General features: G+C 40.2%; 1 protein-coding gene across 3 annotated transcripts in view; it reads right to left on the minus strand.

The window, feature by feature from the left end:
- Positions 1 to 5,293: 5,293 nt before the first annotated feature.
- NCOA2 (nuclear receptor coactivator 2) overlaps positions 5,294 to 21,426 on the minus strand; it is a 246,723-nt gene continuing 230,590 nt past the window's right edge. For all 3 annotated transcript variants that reach the window (XM_073583865.1, XM_073583867.1, XM_073583866.1), the window contains 3 exons: positions 20,929 to 21,103; positions 20,270 to 20,468; positions 5,294 to 12,229 (listed from right to left, as the gene is read on the minus strand). In XM_073583865.1, the coding sequence (XP_073439966.1) occupies positions 12,218 to 12,229; positions 20,270 to 20,468; positions 20,929 to 21,103 (386 nt within the window). In that variant the 3' untranslated portion in view covers positions 5,294 to 12,217. The remainder of the gene's footprint in view (positions 12,230 to 20,269; positions 20,469 to 20,928; positions 21,104 to 21,426) is intronic.

Consider the following 21,426-nt stretch of genomic DNA (forward strand, 5'->3'; position numbering starts at 1 on the left):
ACCACCTGTTGGTTTTTTTTTTTCCTGTTTTGGCATGTCAGGGGCACATCAAATGTGAAAGGGTATTCGCAACCTATTGCTGCCAAAATAGAGCTCATTTCCTTTCCAGCCTTACCATGCGCCCAAGCAGTTGTTTTTCAACAAATATGGGGTACCTACAGTACAGACCAAGAGAATGCCAAGAGTGTGCAAAGCAGTAATCAAAGCAAAAGGTGGCTACTTTGAAGAACCTAGAATATAAGACATATTTTCAGTTGTCTCACACTTTTTTGTTAATTATATAATTCCACATGTGTAAATTCACAGTTTTGATGCCTTCAGAGTGAATCTACAATTTTCATAGAAAATAAAGAAAACTCTTTGAATGAGAAGGGGTGTAAAAAACTTTTGGTCTGTACTGTATGTACTTTGGAAAAATTGCACAGCAAATTTTGGCATCCCTTTTCTCTGGTTACCATTATGAAAATTTAAAAAAAATGGGGCTGAAAACAGTTTTGTTGGGAAATGGGAAAATGTGTTTTTTTCATTTTCATAGCTCAACATAAAATTCTGGAAACCCCTGCGGTTTCAAGGTGCTCACCACATATCTAGATAAAGTCCTAGAGGGGTCTTGTTTCCAAAATGGGGTCATTTGTGGGGGGTTTCTACTGTTTAGGCACCCTCTGGGGCTCTCCAAAGGCGACATGGCGTCAGCTATTGAGTTAAGCCACTTTTGTATTCCAAAAGTCAAATGGTGCTCCTTCCTTCCCTTTCAAGCCGTGCTGTGCCCCCAAACAATAGTTAACCTCCACATATGTGGCATCGGCGTACTCAGGAGAAATCACACAAATTTTATGGTGCATCTTCTTGTTACCCTTGTGAAAATGGAAAATTTGGCGATAAACATTTTTGTGGGAAAAAGTGAAATGATAATTTTTTCCTTCCACATTCCAAAAAATTCCTGTGAAGCACCTGATGGGCTAATAAACTTCTTGAATCTGGTTTTGCACACCTTGAGGGGTGCCATTTTTAGAATGTTGTCACTTTTGGGTATTTTATGTCATATGGGCCCCTCAAAGTCACTTCAAATGTGATGTGGTCCCTAAAAAAAAACTGGTTTTGTAAATTTTATGAAAAAAAAAAAAATGAGAAATTGCTGATCAATTTTTAACTCATAACTTCGTAACAAAAAAATAAAAATTATGTTTCAAAAATTGTGCTAATGTAAAAGTAGACATGTGGGAAATGTTATTTAACTATTTTGTGTGGCATAACTCTGGTTTAACCCCTTCACTACCAAGGGTGGTTTGCACGTTAACTCCCAGGCCAATTTTTACAATTCTGACCACTGTCCCTTTATGAGGTCATAACTCTGAAACGCTTCCATGGATCCCAGTGATTCTGACAATGTTTTCTCATGAGTCTGACATATTGTACTTCATGTTAGTGGTAAAATTGCATTCAAATAACTTGCATTTATTTGTGAAAAAAATGGAAATTTGGCGAAAATTTCGCAATTTTCCAACTTTGAATTTTTATGCCCTTAAATCACAGCGATACGGCACACAAAAAACTTAATAAATAACCTTTCCCACATGTTTACTTTACATCAGCACAATTTTGGAACCAAATTTTTTTTTTATTAGGAAGTTATAAGGGTTAAAAATTGACCAGCGATTTCTCATTTTTGCAACACCATTTTATTTTTAGGGACCACATCACATTTGAAGCCACTTTGAGGGGTCTATATGATAGAAAATACCCCAAAGTGACACCATTCTAAAAACTGCACCCCTTAAGGTGCTTAAAACCACATTCAAGAAGTTTATTAACCCTTTAGGTGCGTCACAGGAATTTTTTGAAATATTTAAAAAAAAAATGAACATTTAACTTTTTTTTCACAAAAAAAAATACTTCAGGTTCAATTTTCTTTATTTTACCAAGGGTAACAGGAGAAATTGGACTGCAAAAGTTATTGTGCAGTTTGTCCTGAGTATGCCGATACCTGATATGTGGGGGGGAACCACTGTTTCGGCGCATGACAGAGCTCAGTAGGGAAGGAGCGCCGTTTGACTTTTTCAATGCAAAATTGGCTGGAATTCAGATCGGACGCCATGTCGCGTTTGGAGAGCCCCTGATGTACCTAAACAGTGGAAACCCCCCCCCCCCCCCCAAGTGACCCCATTTTGGAAACTAGACCCCCCCAAGGAACTTATCTAGATATGTGGTGAGAACTTTGAACCCACAAGGGCTTCACAGAAGTTTATAACGTACAGCGGTACAATTAAAAAATCGTTTTTTCCACAAAAATGATCTTTTCACCCCCAATTTTTATTTTTCCAAGGGTAACAGGACCCTAAAAGTTATTGTGCAATTTGTCCTGAGTACGCTGATTCCCCATATGTGGGTGTAAATTACTATTTGGCCGCATAGCAGAGCTCGGAAGGGAAGCAGCGCCATTTGACGTTTTTGGCTAGAATTGAGATCGGACACCATGTCGCATTTGGAAAGCCCCTGATGTACCAAAACAGTAGAAACCCCCCACAAATTACACCATTTTGGAAACTAGACCCCCCAAGGAACTTATCTAGATGTGTGGAGAGCACTTTGAACCCCCCAGTGCTTCACAGAAGTTTATAACGACCGGGCGTGAAAATAAAAATATCGTATTTTTTCAACAAACATCATCTTTTAGTCCCCATTTTTTTTTATTTTCCCAAGGGTAACAGGAGAAATTGGACCCCAAAAGTTGTTGTCCAATTTGTCCTGAGTACGCTGATACCTGATATGTGGGAGAAAACTACTGTATGGGCACACGTCGGGGCTCGGAAGGGAAGTAGTGACGTTTTGGAATGCAGACTTTGATGGATTGGTCTGCGGGTGGTCATGTGCGTTTGGAGAGCCCCTGATGTACCTAAACTATTGAAACTCCCCACAAGTGACCCCATTTTGGAAACTAGACCCCCCACGGAACTTATCTAGATGTGTGGTGAGCACTTTGAACCCCCAAGTGCTTCACAGAAGTTTATAACGCCTGGGCGTGAAAATAAAAAAATCATTTTTTTCCGCAAAAATGATATTTTTGCCCCCAATTTTTTATTTTCCTAAGGGTAACAGGAGAAATTGGACCCCAAAGTTGTTTTGTAATTTGTCCTGAGTAGGCTGATACCCCATATGTGGGGGTAAAACACTGTTTGGGCGCATGGCAGAGCTTGGAAGGGAAGAAGCACCATTTGACTTTTTCAACGCAGAATTGGCTGGAATTGAGATCAGACGCCATGTTGCCTTTGGCGAGCACCTGATGTACCCAAACAGTGGAAACCCCCCCAATTATAACTCCAACCCTAACCCCAACACACCCCTAACCCTAATCTGAGCCCTACCCTAATGGGAAAATGGAAATAAATACATTTTCTTTTAGTTTTATTATTTTTCCCTAACTAAGGGGGTGATAACGGGGGGTTTGATTTAGTATTTATGGCGGTTTTTATATTTGGCAGCTGTCAGACGCTAAAAGACGATTTTTATTGTAAAAATAGTTTTTGCATCACCACATATTGATAGCTATAATTTTTCCGTATTTTGACCCACCGAGTCATGTGAGGTCTTATTTTTTGCGGGACGAGTTGACGTTTTCATTCGTACCATTTTCGGGCACGTGACATTTTTTGATCGCTTTTTATTCCGATTTTTGGGACGCAGAATGAACAAAAACCAGCGTTTAATGAATTTCTTATGGGGGAGTGCGTTTACACCGTTCTGCGTGCGGTAAAATTGATAAAGAGTTTTTATTCTTCGGGTCAGTACGGTTACAGCGATACCTCATTTAGGTCTTTTATGTTTTGACGTTTTTTTGCAATGAAAACAATTTTATATAAAAAATAATTATTTTTGTATCGCTTTATTCTGCGAGCTATAACTTTTTTTGCGGATGACGCTGTATGGCGGCTTGTTTTTTGCGGGACAAGATGACGTTTTCAGCGGTACCATGGATATTTATATGCGTCTTTTTGATCGCGTGTTATTGCACTTTTTGTTCGGTGGTATGATAATAAATCATTTTTTGCTTCGTTTTTTATTTCTATTTTTTAAGGGGTTCGCTAAATGGGTTAACTAATGGGACAGTTTTATAGGGCGGGTCGCTATGGACGCGGCAATACCAAATGTATACTTTTGTTTTTTTTTTTTTATTTTGAAAAAATGGATTTATTGGGGAATATTTTTTTTTTTTTTACTAATTTATTTAGCGATTTTTTTAAAATTATTTTTAACACTTTTTTTTACTTTATTACCTTGTCCCAGGTGGGACATCACTGTCCTGTGACAGATCGCTGATCTGTCACATCACAGATCACTGTGACAGATCAGCAATCTGTTACAGGCAGTTCTGCAGACTTCCTCATGCCTGCGCTTTGCAGGCAGTGAGGAAGTCAGCTCCCTACAGGCCCCCCGTCGCCATCTTGGATCCGGGGGCCTGTAGGGAAAGAGACCCCCGCAGCAGCGCTGCACATTGCGCTGCTGTGGGGGGCTCAGGGAAGCAAGGAGGGAGCCCTCTCCCTGCCGATGCTTCCCTTTAACCCCCGGTACACCGCGATCGCGTTTGATCGCGGTGTGCAAGGGGTTAACGTGTCGGGGGCTGTCCGTGACCACTCCTGACAAATTGTGCCGGGTGTCAGCTGTGATAATCAGCTGACACCCGGCCGCGATCAGCCACGGACGCCGATCTACCACGTGGGCGCCGCTGATCGCTGGGACGTAATATTCCATCCATGGTAATTAGGTCCAGGGTCACATGGACGGAATATTACGTCCATTGTAGGTAAGGGGTTAAGTGCATAAAGATTACAAATTTGAAAATTGTGACATTTTCAAAAGTTTTGCCAAATTTCCGATATTTTTTTTTAGAAATAACCGCAAGTCATATTGAAAAAATTTTACCAATATCATGACGTACAATATGTCTCGAAAAAACAAATCTCAGAATCAGTAGGATACGTTGAAGCGTTGCAGAGCTGTAACTTCATAAAGTGACAGTGGTCAGAATTGTAAAAACCGGCTGGTCACGAAGGCAAAAACAGGCTGTGGCGCAAAAGGGTTAACTTTAGGCCTTTTAGAGATCATTCCATCTTCAACTTGCTAAACTGTTCAAAATAACAGTAATTCTGACCAAGGGTGCACAAAATTTTACATGCCGCTGTAGGTGTCCCACTCGTTTTATCAATAGTTGATTTTCGTATGAGCCAAACATGTACGATAATGGTCGGATATAATAAGTTTAGTTGAAGGTCTGTTACAAAAAAAAAAAAAGACCACATACTATATAAACCCAAAAGGCATTAAAATTTATTAACTGATGCAGTAACAATTCTTTATTTACAGTAGCATTATTTGACATCAAATACGCAAATAAGCATCAGCAAAGCAATATTAACTTGCATAAGTGTATTTAAAATCTCTCTAAATAGATCTACCTTTGCATAAACTGCTCACACTATAGAAATAGACATCAATGCAGGTGAGACAAAGAGCGATTAAGAGGAAACTCAACTACCCAAAGGAAGCGAAGAAAGAGTCAAGACCTGCAATACTGTAAGCTTTCTCCTGAAGAACCATATTTTATATATTGCTTTATTTTTACCCTTGTACACGTCTTTTACGCAATGTAAATGCACACACACTATTTTTGTAGAGGAGTTCAGCTGTACAAATAAAATTCACAACCAACAGGAAAACAGGTAGATGGCGAAGAATACAATTAAAAGGATTTTGGAACGCGGTCCATCTCGACTGAGTTAAACAAAAATCCCAGATGGAGTCGCTGTTACAAAATGTACACGATATACTATACAAATATTATACATCAAACAGCTATGTAGGAATATACAATACTTAAAAACAGATCTAAGGCATTATGCTATTTTATAAGCATTTTGAGGTTCTTGCACGTAGCTTTCTTTTTAGTTTTACTTTTTATTCACCTGTAGTAAACTTAAATAAATCAGTTTTAGTTTCTAAAGAAATAACTAGTGGGAAAGACGACACGCATAACAATTGTGGTACTTCTTTGTGAGTGCTGGGTAAGTCTCGACCAGACTGATGGTTCAGAAAGTAGAAATTTATCGAAGATGCTTCAGCGCTGACAAAGTGTCGTAAAAGGAGCAGGGAGACTAAGGAAGGCCGGTCACACCAGAGATTGTGCAGGCAACGTTTGCTCTGTATATAGGCAGCACTCCACATTACAAAGGCTACAAAAACTTCCAAATCTTACTTACAGTTCATGGCTTTTGTTTAGTATCAGAAAGGATTATGAATCTTTGGGATCTATAAAGTGGAGTTAAGCCACTGGTTTTAATTATAGAAAAATAAAAAAAAAAAGGCATGTCCACACCCAAAACTGTATATTATACAAACATACAAGTAATAATAAATTAAAATCTCCAAAATATTGGTGTCAATGCATGGTGGTGAGGCTGCGTGTGTCCAAGAATGGAGAAAGTTAAAGGAGACATTTCAGACTTCAGGAGGGAAGTACCAGAGCCCGACATGAAAGCTTCATTAGATCAGATTGGACGATGGGAGGTCTACTGCAATAAGGTTCATTATTGGTTTTGTCCTCTGAATTTCTATATCATCCCTCCATAATGCAATGAGCAGAGTCAGATAACATGTAGTAGTCTTCAATGTGTTCATAATGAGTAGGATAAAAAAAAAAATGGAGATGAGTGAGTGTGCGCGGATAAGGTGTTATCTGAGTGACTTCGGCGTGCTCGAATAATATGTTTGAGTTCCCGCGGCTGTCCGAAAGCCACAACACAAGCAGAGATTGTCTAGCATACAGGCTAACACCTTATCTGAGCACGTTCGCTCATCACTAGAGGTGATCTTTACATAGATAAGATTACTGGATTTTATACTCATGGTTCCTTAAAGAACGATGGCGGCAGAACTGTAGTACCCGTCAGAAGCCATTAGCGCTGACAGAGCTGCACTGATGACTGCTTACATCTGGCCGACACAGGAGCTTAGAACAGCTGATCGGTACCAGTGCTGAGTGTCGGACCCCACAGATCTGATATTGATGGCATAGCCTAGAAATAGGTCATCAATATTATTGTATTGGATCAACCCTTTACTATTCTGATCTTGGTAAACGCAGCTTACAATGCTGGGGACATAAGATACGTTCTCGGGGCTGCTACTTTTGTTGTGTGGGTTTGCATTTCACAAAGAAACAATTGACTAGTAACTATAAAGGGCTGCAAGCCGTGAATTTAGCGAGCAATGTCAGCTATTATCACTTAATAATGTCTTCTGAATGGGTAACAACTGATCAATTTGCAAAGGGTAAAAAGAATGTCGCATTTGTTATGGGCTTAGAAATTATGTCTCTATATAAAGGCCAATTCTCCCTGATTGTATCAGCAAGTTAAGCATTAAGAACTCCAATCCAGACCACTAATTGTCATGCTGCAGCCCCCTCCCTCATTATCGTTAGTAGGAGTAATGCCCAGGCACCACCAGCTTTATGTCAATGAGACAATGTTAGGGCCCGATAGAGAGGCTGGGTGTTTTGCTTATTTGTCTGGTGTTTGCCAGGCTGCTTAGGACGGTCAAGTCAGGACTGAATAATCCTTCTTTGAAAACCACTCTAAATGGGCCCCAAGCAAGACTAAAAGTCATCATTCCCAGCAGCAGCACATCATCCTATGTAAAGAGGAAATCAGCTGCCGTTAACATGCTGTCCTGTGAGCACAGACAATTGTACAAACGATCGCTCAATGCTCAGAAGTGCTGTCGGCCTGTCTTGGGCAACTGAACGGCTGCTGATCGGCTTCCCTGCAGCGGCCCGTCTAAATGGGTTGTTAGATGGGTCTCAGCCCAGTCCTACAGAGTGGACCCCAAGTGGGGAACACAGTCTCTCTTACATCCACTTGTCCTAATAGGACAACATGGAAAAGGGCAATGACACTACCACTTGTAAGATTCAGTTATTTTTGGGAACCAGACTGCAAAAGGACCAGGCTTGTGCTTCTTGCTAAATTAGGTTTCTTATTATACAATATACACAAAGCTTCATTGTAGAAGTCCTGTATAAATTAGGTACAGAATGATTACAAAATGCCTGGGAGTAGTGAACAACACTGGGTTCCAGGAAGCTGTATATTAATGTGCTTAAATTTAAGAAATTACAAAAAAAAAAAAAACATGCAGTTTTTGGGGGCTATGATCCCCAACAATGCACCATATATGAGATATATTAAGAAAAACGTTCAATTTTCTAATTCGTTGTGTTTCAGTCCATAGAAGATCTAGGCATAAGAGTGTTTTGGGATGGCTTTATAATTGCACATGACAGAACTGCCTTACCAGTTCCAGAATATACAGTTACAGCAGGAAGTCCATGGAAAAGATCATTATGTAATTTTGGGAAAAAAACTTTCAGTTTGGTAAACCTAGGTCTTATGACCTAAATTATTATATATGGTCCAAAACAGTAAAGAGATTTCACATTATTTGCTTTTCACATTCATTGGTGAGCATCATATAAAAACAAAAGAAAAAAAAGTCTCCATGCTGGTGGACGCACATTATAGGTAGGAAGAAGAACTAAAGCACTGACTCATCAAGATCACCATTGTTCCATAATGAAGACTCTGCTGGAGAAAGTTGCTCCAAATTCATTATCAATTTCAGCTGCTGTGAGCCAGCGTAAAAATGGAATACATTTTATTTTTGTGGTATAAATGTTTCTGAATTTGTCTGGCCGAGCTCACGCTCCACCAACCTCCAGCCACTTTTCTAAAAGTTAATGGCGCTTGCGGGAGAAAGAAAAAAAAAGTTGCTAAATATCTGTACAACTTATACAAAAAATTAGCAAAATTTCAAAGAGTTTTTACAACAGATTTCTGGCACAAATTGATGAAATAGGAGGGCCATGGATTCCATGCATGGTGGATGAAAAACAGATGTTGGAGGGAAGAACCAAGAGTCACACGTCAGCTGGAATACACACTGAATGAAGACCACACAATTCCAGAAAGATTTTAATTGCGTAACAAATGAATTCATTTGCATAATGGAAAAAGAACAGGCCTGTACAATAAACCTTTTGGATGTGGATTTACAGCTCTCCTTAAAATAGTATCATGGTGTGAAACGTGATCTGCCGAGATCTGTCTAATAAGGGGAAAGGAAAAAATTAATAATTTACATTATATCTACGTCCAAAGTGCAATTCTCGCAGTTCCACGCACCTGGACACACTGTGTCATCCAACTTCAGTACTTGGTGGTTCAGAACAGGAGCATGGTTCTCTTTGTGATTTAGCCAAGTGAGGTATACATGTGTGAAAGGATATGCACATGAGCAGGACTGGGAGATGCACAGCACCGTCAACAGGGGGGCAAGGGATGGCGGCCATAGGTATGGGACACATTCACACACTGGGAGCAATCACAAGTCTACCACAACACTGGGACTGCAGGGTATGGGGGGAAAATAATTCAAGATTGTGGGTCATTCCGCTTTTCTGCCATTTTGCTTTGAGGTCCAAAGGGCGGATAACGTTTTATGAAATCATTATAGGGGTCTGATCTGCTGCAGAGCTACTAAGCCCCCTCTTGAGGTAGCTGCAGACCGCTGGAATGCAAGAATATAGATTTATGCATTCACAGGAGATCTGAGGGTCTGCGCTAGAAAATAAAACTCTGACCTCTATGATAATATAAAAATGGAAACCACATAGAATATTGAACCAATGAAAGAAAATGGTTTCCAAGGATAGAAAGCCACCAACTAAAACATAAAACTTTTTAAACTATAGAAAAGTCACTGGTTCCTAAGTCCATTAATTACCTTCTTACTGGGTGGCAGGAACATTTGATACGAATTTAACATGTCTGAAATCCACTGATCAATCCAGGACATAAGAAATCTTACAGAATGAGTAAAAGAAAATGACATCAACGCAATATACTTTAATATTTGACCGTTCGGATATTGAGCAGAGTGGAATTCGGTCACGTTAATATATTACACAATGGCTATACATTTCATAGAACATTAAAACAAGCATGGCGACCTACAAGTTCTGAAAGGTGTTTTCAGAGATGTAGGTTTTTTATGGTGATGTGCCCGCCTATTGATCAGAAGGTATCAGGAATATGATTGATTTCATTCCTTTTAGAGTGCTCACGCATGTTATTAGGCCGTCTGCCGACATTCATGGTCTGAACACGGATCACGATGCCCAGATCGGCCGCAGATCTCCTGACTTGATCTCCATTGAGGCTGTTGAGTCCGGAGATCAGTGTCCAATGTGGACATCACAGTAAGTTCTCAGACCATGAACACGGGAAGAGTAAAACTGGCTTTAGCTCCGTGTAAAACTGGCCTTAGTCCCAAGAGTCTAACACTGAAAACGAATCTAATGAATAGCACCTTATCTGGATACAATGGAGCAAATCCAGACAGTTCATTATCACGGACAATTCCAAATTAATTTTTAGTAGTTTTGGGCACAAACGTTACTTTTCATCAGTTTTCACTACCACTCCCAGAGTCTAGTTGCAGCAATCCAAATACCAGTGCCACTCTGTGCAGGAACCAATGGGGTTTCTCATTAATGGTGTGCAACTAAATGATAGGGTGATCTCCTCTAAAAACAGTTTGCCTTTTCTAGAGTTAAAATTTTTTTTTTTTACAAAATTGTCTTGACGCTCTTTAAACTAGCACACCTTGGATTATACAGAAGTTCAAGCGAGACGTTGACTTTAGAAAGGGTTATGCCTACAAACTAGTTCTATCAAAAGCATTGTGACCATGAAAGCCACACGGCGGCCACAGTTCAGAAATTACCTATTTAATACTGAAGTACCTTTTAATTTTTTTTTTTTCCATTTTTATTTTTTTTTTTCAAATCGACAACACAATTTTTTCTCGTCTTTTTTTTTTTTTCTACAAAACAAAAACGTTTACAAATAAAAACCTCTTTTTCAACTTAAATTATTGCTCGGTTACACAGAAGCTATTATTTATGTACCATATTAAAAATCCACCCTGTTCTAGGAAAATTAAACCTGAAGAGTTTGGGAAGGGGAAATAAAAAGTCGGATTTCACAAAGAATTCTTTGCAAGTTAATATTTCAGTAACGGAGGGGGGGGGGGGAGTTTAGAATTACACAAGAGCACAAGAGATGAGGAGGCCCATCTGCAGATTAACCCCTTCTTGGCCATAAAAATTTGATTAAAAACGACTGTGTGTGGAAGTGGCATTAATGAAAGCAACCGTGACATGCTTGTTTTTGGATGAACAAAAAAAAAAAAAGGAGATTTTGCAAAATAATGTAAAAAGTATTTGCACCCCACAATTTCAATTGAAGAAAATTCACATTCAGCTATACGCAATTATAATGCAAAGCAGAGCACTGATAGAAACAGCAGAGGGCCGTCCCACGAATTACTCAGAATATATATATTTTCATTAATTGTACACTCCCTGTTACAATTGACTAGCCTCAGAAAAACAAACACCTAAAAGAGTAGTCAAAAAAAAAAAAAAAAACCTGCCTACTAAAACCATTCTCTTCTATGAAATACCCAGTTTGGGTAGGTGCAGAACGTGACTCCACAGTGCCTTTGCGTTAATTTAGTCATGCTTTGCCGGGGTGCGTTTTACTAATAACCTGGCTTTCACCCATAAATTTATACCTGCCCACCCACAAATAAAAAACATACATTTCCAAAAAACAAGGGTAAGGAGGGGAAAAAGCCTTCATCTGGTAGCAAAAAGTATCTTAATGGGCTAAAAGTCCAAGAAAAAGAAGGGTAGAAACCAGTGTCAAAAACTTGAGAAAAGAGGAAAATGAAAAACAAAAAAAAAGCATAGTTATCCTTAAATACATACAATTAAATACATTCATTTCAAATAGTCCAATGAAATTTGCCTGTCCATAATGACTCCACAGCAGGTATCTAAGTCGCACTAAGGTGAATGCAGTGAACAGACGGCCACCTGTCTGTATTGTAGCTCCACACTGCCTGGTGAAGAGGCTGCATCACGGAAAACACAACTTCAGCTTTGTTTCTGGATACGGTCCGGTCACCTCAACAAGGGCCTGCGAGCTGGCGTCTCCCACCAGTCTATAGGAACACAACCAAGGTGACAAAGACTCTTCCAGTTCAGAGAAAGGTTCCAGCTGGTCAGCAGAAAGACAACACATCCCCACCATCTTCAGGGTCAGCAGTATTTCTGGAGCAAAAATATTAAAAAAAAAAAAAAAAAAAACAATTAGTAAAAAATATCATAATCAAAGAAAACAGCCCATAAATTGCCTATATAGGATGCCTTTAGGTTTGGTTTCCAACACTCTACATGCCACAAATGGCATCTATAGCTCGCCTCCCTTCTCAATGTCAGACCAGTGTATTTAAGGGATTTGCAGGTTGCGTGTGATAGGGCAATTCATAGGAGCTGAGCTGTAATATCAGACACAGCCTGCGGACGGGTGTGGTGCTGTTCCTACAAGACAGCAGCCACGTTTCTGTAGTTCCAGACAGCGACTTTTATTTAGAACAGTGTGAAAATCTGAAAGCTCTGCCCAACTCAAGGCACCTAAAGAAAAAAAATTTGCAAAACACATTAATAAACTGAGATTGTGCAGGGAAAAGCTTAAAGGGCGGCCCAGTGAAAACAAGCTATGATCTATTCCAGGATGGCACCTGCACCGACTGGCACAACAGGTAACATTTAATCCTGGTGGCAGTGCGCATGCTCAACCTATACTTTAATTCCCTATGGGGTTGGGGAGCACTGCGCTCAACATTTTTCCCGCCAGCCCTATAAAGAATGTGTCATGTTGTCGGACCTGCTGCGCAGTTTTGCAACAGGGATAAAAGTTCTCCATCTGAAATCTATATATTCCCCGATTTAACAATCGGTGCAGGTCCAAGTAACATCCACCAATCAGCAAGTTATCACCTATAAACAATCTCTTTTAGTGCCTGCATATATCACCCCCTGTGTGAAAATAAAAGCCCTGTGTAAACAATCCGCAAGGTTGCGATGGCAGCAGTGACATGTTTGCACCATGAGATTGAAGAGGAAACCTGCGGCATTTGTGCAGTTACATGCAGGAAGCCCACAGCTGTTAACTCTCTGCTGCATGCGGATTCAAGTCATCCCTACTCTACAATAAATGCCATCCCGGTGGGTCAGCATCTGAGGATGAAGCGTATCTGCTCTTCAACTGCCAGATTTGAATTGCAAGCGGAGGATCTGAAATCTAGATTTAAAGCAAGGGGATACAGTAACAGATCCATTAGGAGAGGATATGAAAGGGCTAAATATCAATCAAGAGAGAATCTGTTATGCCCACGGACTAAGACGAATAAAGATAAAGATATTGTCCGTTTCATATCCACATATAATGGAGAATGGGTCTCAATGAGAAATTGTTTACAAAAACATTGGGACATTCTCCTAATGGATCCAACTTTATCGAAATATTTGACTAAGTATCCATCTATGACTTCCAGACGTGGTAGAAATTTAAAAGATTTGCTTGTATCAAGCCATTATGTCCCAACGCCTAAGCAAAATATCTTTGGTTCACGTGGTTTACCCAGGGGATGCTTCCCATGTGGCAACTGCATAGCTTGCAGTAATGTTTGTCGTATAACAGAATTTGCATCGTCAGACGGCAAAAAGATTTTTTCTATTAATTCTCATATTACCTGTGGAACTACCCAGGTAATATATTACGCAAGATGCAGTTGTCCTAAAGTATACATAGGAATGACATCCAGACGCCTGGGCACACGAACGCGGGAACATGTACGTGATATAATGGCGGCTGAAAGTGCCACTGACATAGCACAATTAAAAAGTTTACCGCGTCACTTTTTGCAGTTCCACAAATGTGATCCCAAGTCTCTCTCGGTGCGGGGGATTGATCATGTCCAATGTGGAATTAGAGGAGGCGATATTCAACGCCTCCTTGCACAAAGAGAGTGCAAGTGGATCACAATACTGGACACTATGACCCCTAGGGGTCTCAATGAGACTCATGGGTTTTCTTCCTTTTTATAAAAATACATACTTTTTATTTTGTCTGAGGTACATTATCTCTACCTGTTACCGTTGGTTTTTATAATAATTTTCTGTCTTGGTTGTTTTTATTTTAGTTGACGGTGTGCGATGGATTTGTGTATCATTTGCCTCAGCAATGTTTTTGATAATATTATCTCACTAGTGAGCAATAAAGATGAAAATAAGAAAAATGAAACTTGAAATGAAGAAAGAAATAATGAAGATAGTGGGGATTATTACTTCATGGGAAGGGATGTATCAAAAGATATAACAAAGTCCTCTACTAATATTTCACCCTGCTTTTGGGATTTTTATGTAATTTTGTAACCTGTTGCATTGTTAAGAATGTCTCAAGTGTAATAAGAGAAATAAATATATATATATAGTTCCATTATTGCTCAAATGATATCATTTGATTATTATTGTTTTGAGCATATGTATGCATAGAAGTCTTTTTGATATATTGTATGTATGATTGGTAATATGCATGTTCCACTTGTTATGAGAGAGCATATGAGATGAACAGCATATATTGTGCATATGTCATATCATAATTTGTCACTTTGCATCACTTATGCTTTGTTTTATTTAGGCATAATTTATTCACGTATATTTATTTATGCATATTTATATATAATCAATAAAATTAGATTTCACTTTCACTTTCGTTACGGCACTATTTTTTGTTATTGTTTTACTTTGTATTAAGCTCATCACCATTTTATATCTATTTTTTATTCACAAAGTTCCATTGCATTTACCCTCGGTATAACGCCGCAAGTGTGTGACGTGAATGGGTGCTTGGTACCAGCCCCATCATGTGACCACTCTGTGTGAGCCGAGACCGAGGTTTGGATGCAGTGGACAGCACACGTTTGTGTTCCATGTCAGCGCACTTTTTCACCTCACGCTTTAGTCACATGACCGGATTCATTTGTCATAAAAGCCCGACCGAGACCGGGATTAGGCCACGCCCCCTGAGGAAGCGACATCGTGAAACGCGCGTCGGGGTACATGACCAAGGTCCAGACGGGACTCCATATACACCACTATGGGTAATTATTTTGCACTAAACTCATTACATATTTTTTCTCTACCGTGCACTGGATTTTAAAGGCACTCTTTTGTGTCTATGGGAGGTTGTTTACCTAGCGGTATAGGAATTATGAGCTTTAGGGAACTTATTATTATTTAAATCCCTATTATTGGATAACATGTGTTTCTAAACATACTTTAACTCTCTTAAATGATCTTTTTTGAACAGTACATGTGTTATTCATATTTTGGGTCCCGCTTCTCTTGGTCATTATATTACCCATGGAGTTAGTCACATGACATTGATATATGCCCATGTATGTTGTTTAATATATGATGTTTGTATTACAAATATTTATTAAAGTTTAATCTTTTGATAAATACAATGATTTCATTGCATTTTTGGCTACATATACTCGTTGTTCCTCCTTTACTGTAGTATTATATTGAGTCGCCTTGTAGCATGGGCATTTGTTGTTTTTTTGCTGGTATTTTCCATTTGCAAAATTACAAAACTGTCCAAAACGCTACTATTCCTGATCATCGGCACTTAGCCTTACTTCCTCATTTGTAGACCTCTAAATAATGGTAATAACTTTTTCATATATATTTTTTACAATAAACTATTTCTTAACTTTACTGGTGGTTCATGGTTGCTTTGTTGTTGTTTTTTTTTATAATTTGTAGGGTCTGATTCCAGGGATGTATCATGAATTGGGCTGCAAGGGGCAGTTTTGAGAGAATCCGTGTTTTTTCTGCTGTAGATGTAGCAGTGGTCAGAATCCTGAGCTGTGTATAACTCCATCCAAAATCATGATTTTACAACGTCCTGTGTATACTGTACATTGTCACCACGCTGCCAATCAGTGGTGGGACGGGGTTACACAGATTAATTGAACGGCTGTGCAATGAGCTCTAGTCCTGCAGTGATAATCTCATGCTGATAAAACAAAGTTTGTACTGAAACTACAACACACAGACTAGTAAGGCCTGTTTCACACTTCGGTAGAGAGAGAGGATTTTCTGTGCCATAAAGGATTTTGGGGTTAAATTTCAAGAATGGAAATTCTTCTGGGCATGCTCAGTTTAAAAAAAGTAATCCGTCAATGGATTCCGCCCATAGGCGTCCATTCTAGCAGACAACGGACAGCGACGGATCCGTCACAGTCTGTTTTTTCCGGCCGATGAACACCAATTTTCCGACGGATCCGTCGCATGAAATGGAAGGCCATCCGTCACAATCCGTCGCTAATACAAGTCTATGGGGAAAAAACAAATCCGCCAGGCAAATCCGTCGGATCTGTTTTTTTCTGCCAACGATGGATTGTGACTGACGCCAGGAAACTGAAGTGTGAAACAGGCATAAGTAATACATCCCTGCAATCAGAACATTTTTAATGAAAAAGAATTGCAAATGATATTCAGACTTAGAAGGGGTGGTCAGGTACCTGAGGTGTTCTAATTTTCTATTTCTACACCCTAATCACTTTTGTTATTAGCATTTTTATACTATATCCTGCACTTTTTTTTTTTAACTTCACTTCCTGTGACATTCACACAAAGCATCATCAGGAGGCTGGGGCTGCACTCACTTATCCGCAGCATCTATCACCCCTCCTGGAACAGGACATCAGGAACACATCGCCATCCTCTGAAGTTGTCCTGCCATGATTCTGATAGAAGCTGTGGGAGAGGCGAGTGCAGCATCAACACTCTGCTTTTATCTCCACCGCCGCAGCTTCCAATTGTGAAACAAGATAAATATAGAACCTATATGGAACCATCAATGAAAGACTGCCAAAACCACCCCAAGGCATGTTGCTTGGTGTTAGGCAAAAAAGTTGGACACTCCTAAATGAGCATATGAAAACGAGAGAAAATGGCACTGCGGGTATAGGGATTAGCTAGATAGGGAGAAGCTTAGGGTATTTTATAATAAAGCTAATTACATACGTGATTAGGGTGTAAAAATATTTATAAAGGTGGACGCCTCCTTAAAAACATGAGCATCACACAACTGGGAAAGGTGGAGAACACAACCTAATGATATGTCCACATGTCATGTTTTTGCAGCAAAAACAATTAAGAATTTTACTGTCCCAGCAAAGTGAATGAAATCTCATGAACATGCTCATTATTTTTTTCTTGAAAATTTGAAGCAGTTTCAGCAAAAATGTTCATATTTTCAGCAGCATTTTTCCTGCCAACACATCAGTACGTGCAGATTTTTCTGCAGCAAATACTGAACTTGTGCCCATACCCAAAAACATCAGAACTTAGAGGACTCTTTCTAAACTTGGGGTTAGAACAGTTAGTAATCCATGATAGAGCTAGCAAATACACAACGTTAATATGGAGTACAGGCATGCAGCCTAATCCTACAGTGAGAACCCTTTCAGAAACACAATTACCACTTAGTCCAGGTTGTAATTGACCTGCGTAAAGAACCTTCTGCGTCATCAAGGTCTTGAGGTCTGAATTTCTTGCCATTAAATTAAAGGGTTATTCTGAAGTTCTTTGTTCCTGCCTTCAAGGGGCACAGCGCTCCTGATGACAGTTTGGTCCAGTGACATTATTGCTGCACAGGCCCACACTGTGCGCTCTCCCATGCTGAAAACAGAGGCAGCTTTGCCTGCACAGCAATACGGCTCAGCTTCAGAGCAGACCTTGAAAGCTTCGTAACAAGGAGCTTGCATGTATGTGCTCCTTACCTCAGAAACAAGCCACCGCTGATAAACTGCAGCGATGGCCAGTAACCTAGGCCACGGATCGTAAGCAGATTTAAAAAGTCACTTAATTTTTGAGAACAGTGAAGATTTTTACCAAAGTTGCTTCTATTTTTTTTTTCTTTTACAGGCACTGTTTTGTTTCATATTCATAAATGGGTAAAATTGCAAACAAAAAAAAAAACGGAGTCTGGCATCATGCAGCAGTGAAGCTGGCAGCCATACGATTGGTGGCCTCTCCAGATGTAATGGTGCATGGCACCTCAGTATGGTATGGCGGCGTTACTGCCGCAGACAAGAATGGTTTATTTTACCATCTAGACAAGAGGAACTGGTCGTGTGCTCCCTGAAGCTTCTGCTCTTCTGGCAGCTGTCATACAAGTGCACAATCTTTTGCACTTGGAAACTATAACTGGTGCCAGTAAGACACTATGTCCTGCCTGAATATACGGCAACAAACATTGCCGTTTACCAATATTCTGTTAGTATGGCCTCTTTCACACTTCAGTTATTTGACATCAGTCAAAATCCGCCGTTTTTTATAAAAAAGCGGATCCGCCCTTTTTTGGCGGATCCGTTTTTCCCCCCCATAGACTTGCATTAGCGGCGGGTTATGACTGATGGTTGTCCGTTGCATCTGTTTTTTTTTGACGGATCCTTTCGAATTTTAGCGTCTCTGTCTCTCTCCTTTCTGTTCCTTTAAATTTCATACACTGGCGGATCCGTCCACAAAACAGATCCGGTGCATCCGTTTGTTACATAGCAGAAACGGATCCGTTTTTTCACACTTTGGCGGATTTCAACTGACGTCAAACAACTGAAGTGTGAAACAGGCCTATGAAATGCAGTTATTGCAGAAATTGTGCCACTAGATGACACCCAGGCTGACGACATGAAGTCTGGACCCCATGGCATTGCTTTTAGTACTAAGCCCAAGAGGAGAAAGGCTACACAGACCAGCCATATACTTAAGGTTAATTGGTTGTAGTGCAAGTGTAAAGTTTGTGAAGTCATCTCACGACCATTACTCTTTCCGGCAGAATATTCAATTATTCATAGGAGTCCTGCCATTCGTTACATGGGCGTGTGGAGGACAAGGGTCACTTTTTGTAGTTACAGGCTAAGGACACATGAATCAAACACTCTACACTGCCAAGAAGCAACATTACAGTCCAAAAGCAATTTACAACATGGCTGTCCCATAAAGTAAATGGACGAGCAAAGAACCTATGTAAGAAGCGACTGTACATTCATCTCATCACTTCTGCGCGCCGATAATTCTGAACAGTCATGAGCTTGTCAGACAAACTGAACAATGCTTTGAACTTTTAACAATAATGTTTTCTTGTGCCACTAAAGAGGGATTTATTAAAAGGTACAAAATCACTTTTCAACAGGTATGAATCAAAGTCATCATCCCATCCACATTTCCAACGTATGTCTATTCATTTTATAATTCATACCAATTTGTACAATGCTTCTGAGCTATTGAAAAAGCACCAAGAAATGGGCGACAATGAGAACTGTAGATGCAGTGGTTGGCCAAGGAAACTAAGTGCACAAGACACATCATACTGACCAGTTTGTATATGGTCCTCATCATTGCACATTCTTAACTCCTTCACGACATATGATGTATATTTATGTCATATGTTGTGTCGCTGTCTCTGATGTGGTCTCACATGCTGAGCCCGCATCTTTCCCAGCACATGATGGCTGATTCCATGAGCCATCATGTGCCTTTAACAGCCAAGGGTGGAGCGGTGCCTGTTAAATCCTGTCAATCTCAGACAGCGGTATTTAGAAAGCGCCGACAGGGGCATGCATCATCCTACACACCCATGGGCACACCCGTGACATAACCAGAGGTAGCTGGTTTAGAAAAAGGTTGAATCCTCTCACAGTGGGATCAGTAACCTTGGAAGGTGAGCAAGTACCTTCCACTTTACTTATCAATACCAAAAGGTGACTCCACACGAATACAACATACAGTGCTATATAAACCTATGATTGCATTATATACATTGCTATTTGAGCCTTAGAGGGTATGTTCAGTGCTGAAAATCATTTTACAGTTCATGGGTTAGGATAGGATATGGGTTGAACTAGATGGACTTAAAAGTCTTCCTTCAACCTTAATAACTATGTTACAATGTTAGTCCTGATATAAATCATTCAGCATCTTTGGACGTCTATATTGTTATATCATGGTTGTGATAAAGGTTTTTCCTTTAAAAAAAAAAAAAAAGTCAGCGTGTGGTTGCCAAACAAGTCGTGAACAGCCCAACTGTGCTCCTATAACACAAGCCCCTGCACGAGGTCTAAGATCTCATGTGGTCTTGATGTCATGGTCTTCATCCAGATGGGGTGCACATCTGACTAATTTGGATCACAGAGATTCCTGAATGGCAGTAAAAAAAAATGAATGTGTCGCGCTTACCTGCTCTGGACCCATAGAGGATAGCCCTGATGTAGGCACAGAGGTCACTGAAGTCATATTGATCTGTCCAGCCATCTGATTCATGCTATTCATGACACTGCCATTGGATGCCATGGACACGTTGATGTTCATATTGGTATTATACATGCCAGCTCCAGTTTGTTGACTGAAGTGGGGTGGAGATGGTTGTGAAAACATACTAAAAGACAAAATAGCAATATGAAGCTACTAAAACTCTACAGTATCACAGCCAATATCAATCTAGATATCAGAATTACCGATGAGTGAATGTGCTGGGGATAAGGTGTTATCCCTCCATGCTCTGGTGCTAATAGAGCATCTTTGGTGTGCTCGAATAATATGTTCGAGTCTCCACAGTTTTGTCTCGCCTCTGTTCGACAACCGCAACACATGCATGGATTCCCTAACAAACAGAATATACCTGCATGTGTTGCGGCTGCAACAGCCATGATACATGCAGCCGCGGAGATTCGAATATATTTTTCGCACATGCTGAAAACACTCTGTTTGCACCCCAGCATGCTCAGATAACACCTTATCCCAGCACGTTCGCGCACGCTCATCACTAATCAGTATCTCTTAACACTACAATATGAAAGTAAATCTGAATCAAGTGTACAAGTATCCTGCTTTCATACCTGTTTCCTCCGTTATTTGACTGTGCCCATCCATTCAGGTCAGCTGACTGGTACGCTGGGTTGCCTTGTGACTGCTGCATCATGGGACTCTGGCTATGGGCCATTCTGGGTGACATAATTGGGCTTTGAGGTGTAGTTGCCCCAGTGAATCCAGGGTCTGACTGCTGGCTCATTCCTAAAGAACACATTCATTTAGACTTCAGTGAGTTTTCACATGGCAGGCGGCACGTCAAACAGAAAGACAAGCACTGGACAGCACCCGCTAATGCCAACCAGAAACAAGCCAGACCCAAAGCGCTGCAGAAATGGAGAGATACTGTGAGAGATGAAGGAATGCATAGCCAAAGTGAGCGGGTGAGGAGTAATGTCATCCTCGAGTCCTTCTGTAAATTAGAATAACTGGACAGGGAGAAATTCTGCCACAGATCAGAGCCCAAACGGTCACTGAATTCACAACACAAACTGCTTACATTATTGAGTACATTACTTCGACCTGCT

This window comes from Dendrobates tinctorius, unplaced genomic scaffold (genome assembly GCF_039654945.1).
Source record: "Dendrobates tinctorius isolate UK_male_01 unplaced genomic scaffold, ASM3965494v1 ptg000082l, whole genome shotgun sequence".
In the NCBI taxonomy this organism is placed as follows: Eukaryota; Metazoa; Chordata; class Amphibia; order Anura; family Dendrobatidae; genus Dendrobates; species Dendrobates tinctorius.